The sequence below is a fragment of the Choloepus didactylus genome, chromosome 20, assembly GCF_015220235.1.
Source record: "Choloepus didactylus isolate mChoDid1 chromosome 20, mChoDid1.pri, whole genome shotgun sequence".
Lineage (NCBI taxonomy): Eukaryota > Metazoa > Chordata > Mammalia > Pilosa > Megalonychidae > Choloepus > Choloepus didactylus.
The window spans coordinates 55,580,086-55,591,797 of record NC_051326.1 but is presented as its reverse complement, the minus strand read 5'-3'; the positions used below and the strand labels follow the sequence as shown (position 1 = coordinate 55,591,797).

Here is an 11,712-nt window from a genome sequence, read left to right as displayed (position 1 = left end):
TTTGTGTTAATGAATTAAGTAGACATTCTTCTATGAAGTTTAGGGGAGGTAAATAATGATGAAGGTGAAATACTCTAATCTTAGGGCTACTACTATTTCACCTATTAAGCAAGAAGTATCCATAGTTACCCTACTTTTTCCCCAGAAGAAAAAAGGATGACTATTGATTTTTTTTAGAACTCCCTGGCAAACCACTACGTAAAAGATGAAAATTTTGCCACGTACTTGTCTTTGTGGATGGAGGCAAAGGATCCAATGTGAGGATGCAGCCTGACACTGCTTTACTGGTTTGGCACCTCCAGAAGGTTGCAGAGAATGGATAAGTAGATTTACTTACCCAGCGACTCAGATAATTTTGGATCTGAGACTTGAGTCCACTCCTAAGAGAGAAAACTTCAGAATACAAATGCTGTTTTCCCAGTGATATAAAATCCCTCTTTCCTCACCCTTCCCCCCTCCACCTCCAAACACCCTGATATTTTCAATCTTTAGGCCAGCAGTCAACTAAGTATCTACAAAAAACGGAGCCAAACAGGATTTACAAAAGTAACCTGTATTCCAGCCAAAATATCTTTAAAAAGACATCCCTTCTAAAGGGGGGACAAACTACATAAGACACAATACATTTAAAATATGTATTGGAATTACAAATCAAACGTCTCCATATGATTCCAAAGTACAAAACACAACATTAAAAGGCATTCAAACAATTCCTTTATACATCACAGTGTTAGTGGCACAAAATGTACTGACATTTCAAAAACACAAACCGAATTTGTTTTGTTTTGTTTTGTTTTACCACCACTTGTCAAATACATAATGTATACATGTACGTGACTCATTCATGCATATTTTTATGCAAGATTAAAAGACACCCATGATAAAATGAGCAAAGGACAAAAGAAAGCTTCAGGTATGTGATGTGTACCTACCCCTAACTGAAGGCTCCTGGAATCTTGGAAGACAGGATTACACTAGTCAAAGGAACGATGGAGATCATGGGGTTTTAAATACCCAAACAACATGCTCTCCTAGTTGTAATGCATTAGCAGTTATATTTTAATGCGGGCCCCTGCATTCCATTTGGCATTTTTGGCAACGCCAGTCATAATCCCTTCAATTTGTTTATTTTCATAAGGGCATGGGTTCATTACAAGAAATAAACAGGCTTTGGTATTTTTTGAAGAGACCTTCATGAAGCTTTATACATGCAAAATGTTTTCCCTTGATAATTTCATTGTGATTTTTATATTTATATACAGACATTTATTAATAAATGGGAATCTGAGAAATATACAAAAAGCCCACCCTGGTTCTTTCAAATTTTTAAAGACTATCAAGGGAAATTTTTTCTCCGATTTGTTATATAGCTCATATTTTTGTAATAGAAGTGAAAAAGATAAACTCATCTTTAAGTAATGTTGGTCTAGCTGATCATCTCTTTCCCCATGAGGCCTGGGTTCTAATCAGGAATTGGCCTGGGTCATAAATAGGGTTTACAGATAATAATTGTAAAGCAATTTGTTCCCCTTCTTAAGATACCAGATCTGACAGATGTTGGTTTCTCAGTCCACAGCTAACCCTGGAGTTGTGGAAGGAGAACTGGTTTTGACAGCAATTCATGCCATCCAAGGTTTTATTTAAATATGTCCAGATATTAAGTCAATCTCTGGTGTGTAAACTTCTACATGGACTTCTTCTCTGGAGGCAGTGGCCTAGTGTGAGGATTGCAAAACTTGGCTGGCTGGGCTACAGGAGGATACAACAGAGCCAAATTTAGAGAAGAGCCAAGCCCAGTATAACCTTGTAACATGGCCAGTGACCAAGGGGACTCAGAAAATTTTCACGTCAACCATGTCCCCCACCACCTGCCCCTGCAACACAGTAAGCCACGGCCATTCCTAACAGTCTTCTACCCCCTCCCCAGGATTTAAGGGCCTTCAAATGACTAAACATACATGTGCTTCCAGAATATCAACATGAAACCCATCTGCATAAATGAATGCCATTTTTAAAGTAAGACAAATTATGCTAAATAACAGGAACAAGTCCATCTACTTAATGCAGAACTCCCCAAGTTGTACTTGGGAGACACAGCAAGGTCAAATTTCAAAAATAGGACCATCATTCATGTTCTATCAATCAATCATGATTAATACATCACCATGAAAAATGAGTATGGCATTCCTTACTAAAAAAAAAAAAAATAAAGAAAAAAATGGAGTCTGCTAAGGAGAAAATGCAAGTTTATGTAAGTCTATCAATGTGAGCTTGCTGATATCTATCTAGGAAACGGACAATTTTAGATTTGTTATTACTAAACCATCGTATACTAAACCATCGTATGCTCGATGCAAAATCTCTGAGCAAACAGGTGATACTTTGATTGCCTTGGTCTAGTAAACTCTCTGGCCCCTATATAAATCAAACCAAGTGCTTATGAAATACACCGATGCTGAAGGCACAATGATGGTTGGGGCTACAGATATGCATAATGGGGCTAGGGACTCCTCTATTCTAGAAGGAAAGCCCATTGCTCTGGGAATCCAGGGATGTGGGCCCTAGCTCAGAAAATGCACCCCTTCCAAAGGCTCTGATTCCCACCCCAAAGGACAGGGGTATATTATATGGGCATACCTCGTTTTATTGTGCATTGCTCTATTGTGCTTTGGAGATATTGTGTTTTCTACAAATTGAAGGTTTTGGCAACTTTGTGTTGACCAAGTCTATTGGTGCCATTTTCCCAACCGCTTGTGCTCACTCCATGTCTCTGTGTCACATTGTGGTAATTCTCATGATATTTCAAATTATTTCATTATTATTATCTCCATTATGGTGATCTGTGATCAGGGACCTGTTATGTTAGTACTGTAATTGTTTGGGGGCACCATAAACTGAACCCATAAAAGATGGCAAACTTAATCAATAAATGTTGTATACAATAAATGCTTCAATATACAATATTGAAATTAGGCCAATTAATAACTCTACAATGTCCTCTACATGTTCAAGTGAAAGGAAGAGTCATACATCTCTCACTTTAAATCAAAAGCTAGAAATGATTAAGTTTAGTGAGGAAGGCATGCCAAAAACTGAGATAGGCTGGAAGTGAGGACTCTTGCACCAGTTAGCCAAGTTATGAATGGAAAGGAAAAGTTACTGAAGGAAATTAAAGGTGCTAATCTGGTGAATGCATAAATGATAAAAAAAAAAAAAAAAAACAGCCAAACAGTCTTCTTGCTGATACGGGGAAAGTTTTAGTGGTCTGGATAGAAGATCAAACCAGCCTCAACATTCCCTTAAGCCAAAGCCTAATCCAGAGCAGGGTCCTAATTCTTTTCAGTTCTAGGAAGGATGAGAGAGGTGAAGAAGGCTGCAGAAAGAGGTGAAGAAAAGTTGGAAGCTAGCAGAGGTTGGTTCATGAGGTTTAAGGAAAGAAGCCACCTCCATAACATAAAAGTCAAGGTGAAGCAGCAAGCGCTGATGGAGAAGCCACAGCAAATTATCAAGAAGATCTAGCTAAGATAATTGGTGAATGTGGCTACACTAAACAACAGATTTTCAATGTAGATGAAACAGCCTTCTATTGGGAAAAGATGCCATCTAGGACTTTCATTGCTAGAGAGGAGAAGTCAATGCCTGGCTTTAAAGTTTCAAAAGACAAGCTGACTCTCTTGTTAGGGGCTAATGCAGCTGGTGACTTCAAGTGGAAGCCACTGCTCATTTGCCATTCCAAAAACCTTAGGACCCTTAAGAATGATGCTAAATCTACTCTGCCTGTGCTCTGTAAGTGGAACAACAAAGGCTGGATGACAGCACATCTGTTTACAACATGGTTTACTGATTATTTTAAGCCACTCTTGAGACCTACTGCTCAGAGAAAAAGATTCCTTTCAAAATATCACTGGTCATTAACAATGCACCTGGTCACCTAAGAGCTTGGATAGAGATGTACAAGATTAATGTTGCTTTCATACCTGCTAACACAACATCCATTCTGGAGTCCGTGGATCAAGGAGTAATTTTGACTTTCAAGTCTTATTATTTAAGAAACACATTTCATAGGCTATAGCTGTGATAGAAAGTGACTCCTCTGATTGATCTGGGAAAATAAATAAAAAACCTTCTGGAAAGGATTGGCCAGTCTAGATGCCATTCAGAACATTCGTGATTCATGGGAGAAGTTCAAAAATATCAACAGTACAGGAGTTTGGAAGAAGTTGGTTCCTACCCTCATGGATAACCTTGAGGGGTTTGAGACTTCAGTGGAGGAAGTAACTGCAGATGTGGTGGAAAAACTGAGAGAACCAGAATTAGAAGTGAAGCCTGAAGATATGACCAAATTGCTGCAAACTCATGACAAATCTTTAATGGATGTGGAGTTTTTTCTTATGGTCGAGCAAACAAAGTGGTTTCTTGAGACGGAGTCTACTCCTTTGAAGATGCTGTGAACATTGTTGAAATGACAACAAAGGATTCAGAATATTACCTAAGTTTAGTTGATAAAGCAGCAGCAGGGTTTGAGAGGATCGACCCCAATTCTGAAAGTTCTGAAGTGGGTAAAATGCTATTAAGCAGCATTGCATACTATAGAGAAATATTTCATGAAGAGTCAATGGATGCGGCAAACTTCAGTGTTGTCTTATTTTAAGAAATTGCCAAAGCCACTCCAACCTCAGCAACCACCACTTTGCTCAGTCAGCAGCTATCAACATTGAGGCAAGACCTTCCGCCAGCAAAAAGAACAAGACTCGCTGAAGGGTTGGATGCTGATTAGCACTTTTTAGCAATAAATTATTTTTAAATTAAGGTATGTGCATTTTTTAAGACATAATGCTATTGCATACTTAATAGACTACAGTATAGGGCAAACACAACTTTTTATATGCACTGGGAAACCAAAAAATTCTTGTGTCCCACTTTATTGCAATATTTGCATTTTTGTGGTGGTTTGGAACTGAACCCACAATATTTCCGAGGTATGCCTACATAGATTTGTGCAATGGGAAGCAGGAAGCCTGTCCTCTTTACCACTGAAAACAGGGCCGCAGGCAATCATCTTTAATAGGCAATTTAGAGGATCCTGGAGACATGGCTGAATCCATAAATCACAGGCTGAGTATCCAGGCCAGGCCGCTTCCTTCATCTTCAGAACTCATGAAGTTGTCAACCCTCTCCAGAAAAGTCCCCCTGTCACTAGACCTGATCACAATATCTCAAACTACAGAAACTCATTGCCCAGATTTCATCTGGAAAGATGGTCTCCGGTAAGTTTTCATTTAGTTACTGAAATTTTAAATTGCAATTATATGGAGTATTTTTTTTAAAGTAACGTGAATTGGACACAGACTGGCTTTGTAAATGGCTTCAGTTTCATAAAGAAAATAAATACAAGAGGTGAAGAGTGAAGTGATACTGTTTCTTCTAAACTATTAAAGTCTAAGAAATAAAGAAGAAATTTCTATCCAGGGAAGGGAAACTGGGACCTGAGATTGATACACAAATGTAGAAGTCAAACATACAAAAAGATTTGAAAAACGTGCTTGCAAAGAGCAAACAACTGTGATAAAAGTTAGATTCCGTGTTTTTTCTGTGGAACTATTAATACGTGTGAAAGAAATCCATTATAAAAAATCTAGAACTTTTGCCTTTCTGTTATTTTTAAAAGTCCCAAGCTCAATGCAATCGGTTTACTTTTAGAAAGCATATGTGGCTTTAAAAGCCATTTTAAAGTCAACTCTCTTTAAAGAATATGCTTTCTCTGCTTTTCAAAGTCAGATGGAGTAATTTGTGTCTTCTTATTGATTAGGGCATTCTGTTGCCATGGTAACACTTATACACGGTCCTGCAAAAGACAAAGTGGTAAAATCCCCAAATGAAAATGACTAAATGGGATGGAAGGCTTTTTAAGTACGGGGGAAACCGTTAGCAACAGGATTCAAAACTTGAATTCTCCAAAGCAACTAAATTATTTAAAGAAAAAAAAAGGAGAGAAAAAGAGAAAATACAGGAAGTTCTACGTTAGCCATCAAAAGTCTTCCAGCCCCTGCACACTGAGAATCAATAATGCTATTTTCTTCTTACTGTCTGCTTAAAGAGACTGAGGCAAGTGGCCAAACCATAATGATTCCAAACAGAACGATTTCCAAGTACAAGATTTGTTTTTAAGACATTAAAACAATAACAACAAAACCTGCTGACACCTGGGAGAGAAGTTATGAGAGCTGTGAGCTGAGCTGAATCACCACAAAAAGAAAAAACAAAAGGCAATTCCAGACCAGTGATGCAGATGCTCCCTTAAACATGTCAGTGACTTCCAAAGAAATGCAACAATATGAGAATCACGTTTATAACAATACACAACTTGCAGCTTTCAAAAAGTCATTGCAACAAATTGCAAGAGAAAGCAAAGAGGGCATAAGGCTTTCTAAATCTCCTGAAAAGTGGCCAAGTCAGAAAAGTCATTTAACCATAACTTCTCAAAATGCAAATTTCAAGAAAGGCATAGGATGGTTTATATGCACCTTGTTGATTTTCACTACTCATCTGGAAAAAAGAAAAACAACACCTTCTACAAAGGATTTTACTAAATGCTATTAGTAATAAAAACAGTTGTCATAAACAGAGTGCTTTTCTTAAGTCGGAATAATCAGATTCTGTCTGAAGTGAGTTGTAATCCTTAAAAGACATCTTCTCTCAACAACACGACACCATCTTGAAGCCACTGAGGAGATGGAACAAGGTTTTGTACGAGAAGGTCTCTTAGGCCACTACCAGACATTTCTAGCGTTTCACCACCGGGAGAAAACTGCCCAGTGTCTGACTTACAGCACCTCCCTTGTCAAGTCCGCAAATACTGATTCTGTGGGGTGTGCCCTACCCACACCTGCCTTGCCTTCCACATGCCTGGTTGACTGCAGCTGGGGCCTCGGCAAACGTTCTGGCGTCAGTCCCTGAAATCACGGCATCCAGCGTGACACTGTGAAGCTCAATGGGGCACATAAGGCAAGAAAGATGTTTAGTGAGAGGGGGACAACAGGGTGGGGTGGGGGAGAGCCGCGCTTCTTGGCAGCAGGGATCTTGTTCCAGCATCTCGCCTTCCTCTAGGTGGGTAAGGGGTCGTCGTCTCCTTTACTGCACTTGCACTTACAGCAAAGCACAAACGGAGTAGCCAGTAGCAAGAAAGGTGAGGCCACCAGGAGCAGGAGCCCAAATCCGGCAAAAATGCCCACGACCTTGAAGAAGAAAACAAAGGAGCAGAGGATTAGTTGTGTCGGTCTATAGGTTCCACGGCTGAACTGCAAACCGTACAGCCAACCATCCATCCACAGCCACCCAGCCACATATCCATCCACTCCTATTCCTTCCTTTACCTCCCTCTCGTCCATCCATGCACCCAAACATCCATCCATCCACAAATCCAATTAACTGATACAGTTCCCCGAGCCAGACACTGCACTAGGTGTTGCAAATACAGAGGAGCCCCCAGCCTGGTGGAAAGAGACCAAGACATAATCAGCTGATAAAACCTTTAACAGGGCTCAAGAGGCAAAGCTCAGCTATGGGACAAAACTCCTCAATTCATTAGGGGGAAGGAGGGTTTCTAATGAGAGATGGCTGAGCTTAGAAAGCCACGTAGGTGGTTATTATACAAGTACGACTGGGACAAGGCATTCCAGACAGAGGAATGGAAAAAAGACACAAAGCACAGTACATCAGGGAATGACCAAACCTAGGTCATTCTTGGAGCTTAATGCACAAAACTGAATTACCAGGTATTTTGTTTTTAGCTTTAAAACAAAATTTTGCCCCTAGGTATGAAGAAATACCAAAGGGAAGAGGTCTCAAATGTGTATGCTTGCTGTCATCTAAATCCTTTGCGGCTGGTCAAAAGAATATGGAATTTGCTCTTTCAACTAGTCACATCCTCAGCTGCATCCCCCACAGGCAGTAGAGAGCCTGGAATTGAAATTGGAGGATGGAGCTCGCCTACCACCTAGTGTTCACAGCATTAAATACACGAAAGAGCTCGGCAAGTGGTTCTAATTCTGTTTCCACTGATCTTAGTGAATTCACTTCTCCCTGGGCTTTTGTTTTCTCAACTATAATATAAGCAAATGTGGTGAAGATCTCCAGGGGCCATTATGCTAAAGCAGTTCAGACATGTGAAGGAGAGGATAATTTGACCTCAGTTTCAGCCTCAACACACACACACTCTCTCTCATTCTCTCATGCACTCTCGCATGCACACGTGATGCATTTATAAGTTAGACTAATTTATAATGTTTAGACTCCATCTTTGCTCTCCATATGGCTAAGTTTATGGAATGTCAGTGGTGGAACCAGACAGCATGGAAGCACAGGGGTACCTTGAATTTGGGTTTTGTGTGAATTTTTGTTAAAATCATGTGCACAAAGGAGAGGCTAGGCCTCCCTATAATTGTGCCTAAGAGCCTCCTCCCGAATGCCTCTTTGTTGCTCAGATGTGGCCCTGTCTCTCTAGTTAAGCCAACTTGAAAGGTGAAATCACTGCCCTCCCCCCTACGTGGGCTCAGACACCCAGGGGAGTGAATCTCCCTGGCAACATGGAATACGACTCCCGGGGAGGAATGTAGACCTGGCATCGTGGGACGGAGAACATCTTCTTGACCAAAAGGGGGATGTGAAAGGAAATGAAATAAGCTTCAGTGGCAGAGAGATTCCAAAAGGAGCCGAGAGGTCACTCTGGTGGGCACTCTTATGCACACTTTAGACAACCCTTTTTAGGTTCTAAAGAATTGGGGTAGCTGGTGGTGGATACCTGAAACTATCAAACTACAACCCAGAACCCATGAATCTCGAAGACAGTTGTATAAAAATGTAGCTTATGAGGGGTGACAAGGGGATTGGGAAAGCCATAAGGACCACACTCCACTTTGTCTAGTTTATGGATGGATGAGTAGAAAAATAGGGGAAGGAAACAAACAGACAAAGGTACCCAGTGTTCTTTTTTACTTCAATTGCTCTTTTTCACTCTAATTATTATTCTTGTTATTTTTGTGTGTGTGCTAATGAAGGTGTCAGGGATTGATTTAGGTGATGAATGTACAACTATGTAATGATACTGTGAACAATCGAAAGTTTGATTTGTTTTGTAAAAAAAAAAAAAAAAAAAAAATCATGTGCACACTGATATTCCAGAATATGTAAAAGAAAAAGAGTAAGGCGTTACTTATCTAGAAGGTACTCACTGGGAACCTCAACTACCAGGAACACAACTGTCAGTCCAGAAGGAATCAGGCAGCCAAGATGATGCTAAAATCCTTGACTGAATGCTCATATTCTTGGCCCTTCAGTGAACATCTTAACTTTTCATTCAGTGTATCTTGTTTCTTAATGTGCATGTTATTTTATATTAGGTTACCCAATCTATTGCAAATTAGTGGTAGGAGGATGCAGATCTTGCTAGGAGAAAGGCAGCCAACAATAAAAGAATGAGCCAGAGAGCAAATATCACAAAACAAAAATGATCACTTAGTGAACATGTTATAAATATGCATTAGGCACTGGATACGATATACGGGTAAAATAATCTCAAGTGCCTGAGGGAGTCACACTGCACCATTTATATCAGCAAACCCTGAGATTTACAGAAATGGCTAACCACTCAGTCGGTGTTCCTTAAACCCGTAGGCTACTTCAGAGAAAAACACATTTTTTTTTTCACTATTGTAAGGCTCAGTGTACCATCTCCTGCCTGTCTTTAAATATATGCTAGTATGTTTATGGAATAAACAAGTTGAACAGAAACTGATATGTCCCAACTCATCTCCCTCTGACAGGTCTTCTAAAATTGCATTCAAGGGCTTGGAAAAACTCAGCTGAAATCAAAGATCTGGTAAAGTGAACTGAATTCCTTTCATTCACTGAAACTTTGCCTTAAAGCATGCCACATATATTTGTGAGTACGTTTGAATGTGGCAGGAACTGGGGATCAGAGTTTCCACAGAGGGTTGTGTAGTGGTGAGCTGAAATCGGCTGGCATTGGAGTCCATTGTGTGATTTTTCTTCCAAATTTGCATTCAGTGACATCACACTGGTAGTGTGAAATGGCCATGATGGTAGTATTTACACCGCAGAAATCGGCAAATGCTGGAAAAATTAGACCCTCCCCAGCACCGAGGCTGGTTGTAAACATTTACTATTTTGTGTGTGTGTGTTTGGGGAGGGGGGAATTAAATGAGATAATAGGGCTAACGGTGTGTCTAGTATGCACTAAGTGTTTAGTAATGGCTTGTTCCCATCTCACTTCTCTTCACCCTTTCTAAATAGTTCAGTCCCTCTTCTCTCTGCTTAAATTTGTTGTTCTGAATTGCATAGTACAAAGAGAATTTTAAAATAAATTTTTGATTCTTTAAATGAATGGGTTCTCTTGTCAGAAGGAGGAGACAGTCACAAATAATTACAAAGGGGTGAAAACGTCTGCGCAAGTCCAGATATGAGACACCTAAAAGAGAAATCAGGAAGTTAAGGGAGCTTTCCTTGAGGAGGTAACAGTTCAAGTAGGAGTCAGCCAGGTGGAGATAGGTATAAAGAATTAAGGCAGAAAGACTTCAGATATAAGAGGGACGAGGTACCAATTTGTACACAGGGAACAAAAAATAGCTAGACAGGAGGAGGCAGGGAAAAAGGCTCAAGTCAGGCAGGACTCTGGATGCTTTCGTTAGGAAGCATCACATTCATCTTGCTGAGAAACCAATGCAGAGTTTTAGATAGAGAAAGACCGTGGTCCGCTTTGTGATTTTTCTGTGTGTGTTTAAGATTGTTCTAGTGACTTTATGGAAGATGGATCCCCAGGGAAAAAAGCTGGAGCAGAAAGAGCACTGAGGCAGCTGTGACACTCATGGGGAGACCTGGGAGATGGAGGGGGACTGTGGGAATAGGAAGACGGGAAGAAGAGGCACAAACTGGAATGTTATTTAGGAAGCGAAAGCAGCAAGACATGCTGATGAATGAATAGATGTGGGAGGTCAAGAAGGGATTCAAGAAGCACTCACCAGTTTTTGGCTTGGGTGAAAGGATCTACAGTCTTGCTAATACCAGAGGAGAATGGTGAATTTCCTTTGGGCTACATGGAATTTGAGAAACCTGTGGGGTTTCCAGGAGATGATATCTACAAAGAAGTTGATACATGAACCGAAAGCTCGGTGGAGAAGTCAGGTACAGGTTTCAGGGTCATCAGCACATAGATGCTGTTTAAAATAACGGAAGTGACTATGTCATCCAGAGAAGGGATATCAATTGAGGAAAAAAAAAAACCTTAAACCATTAAAAGCATGGGTAAGAGAGTCTAGAAAGAAGAAGAAATGTTTGAGGATATAGGAGAAGAATCAGGAAAAACACGGAATCAGGGAAGCCTGGTGAAGAGAATTAAAGGGAAGGAGGGATGACGCAGGGCCCATCAGTACTGATGGATTCCTGATTCCTCTCCTAGGAGGCAGGCTGCAGAGCAGACTGGAAAGAGTACAAATCGGAATTCAGATCCCAGGCCATCTGCTTTGGAGTAATCACAAACAAGCTGCCTCCGATTTGTACACTGACACATCCTCTTCCACCTGCTCATTCATGGGCCTGACAATGTTTGTTGAGAACCTGCACTCTGCTTCAGCCACTGGAGAGACAGACCACCCAGAGAAGCAAGGTCTCTGCCATAATGGACAGTATATTCCAGGT

General features: G+C 40.5%; 1 protein-coding gene across 2 annotated transcripts in view; it reads right to left on the bottom strand.

The window, feature by feature from the left end:
- Positions 1 to 534: 534 nt before the first annotated feature.
- RNF144A (ring finger protein 144A) overlaps positions 535 to 11,712 on the bottom strand; it is a 138,135-nt gene continuing 126,957 nt past the window's right edge. For both annotated transcript variants that reach the window (XM_037813070.1, XM_037813071.1), the window contains one exon: positions 535 to 7,235. In XM_037813070.1, the coding sequence (XP_037668998.1) occupies positions 7,104 to 7,235 (132 nt within the window). In that variant the 3' untranslated portion in view covers positions 535 to 7,103. The remainder of the gene's footprint in view (positions 7,236 to 11,712) is intronic.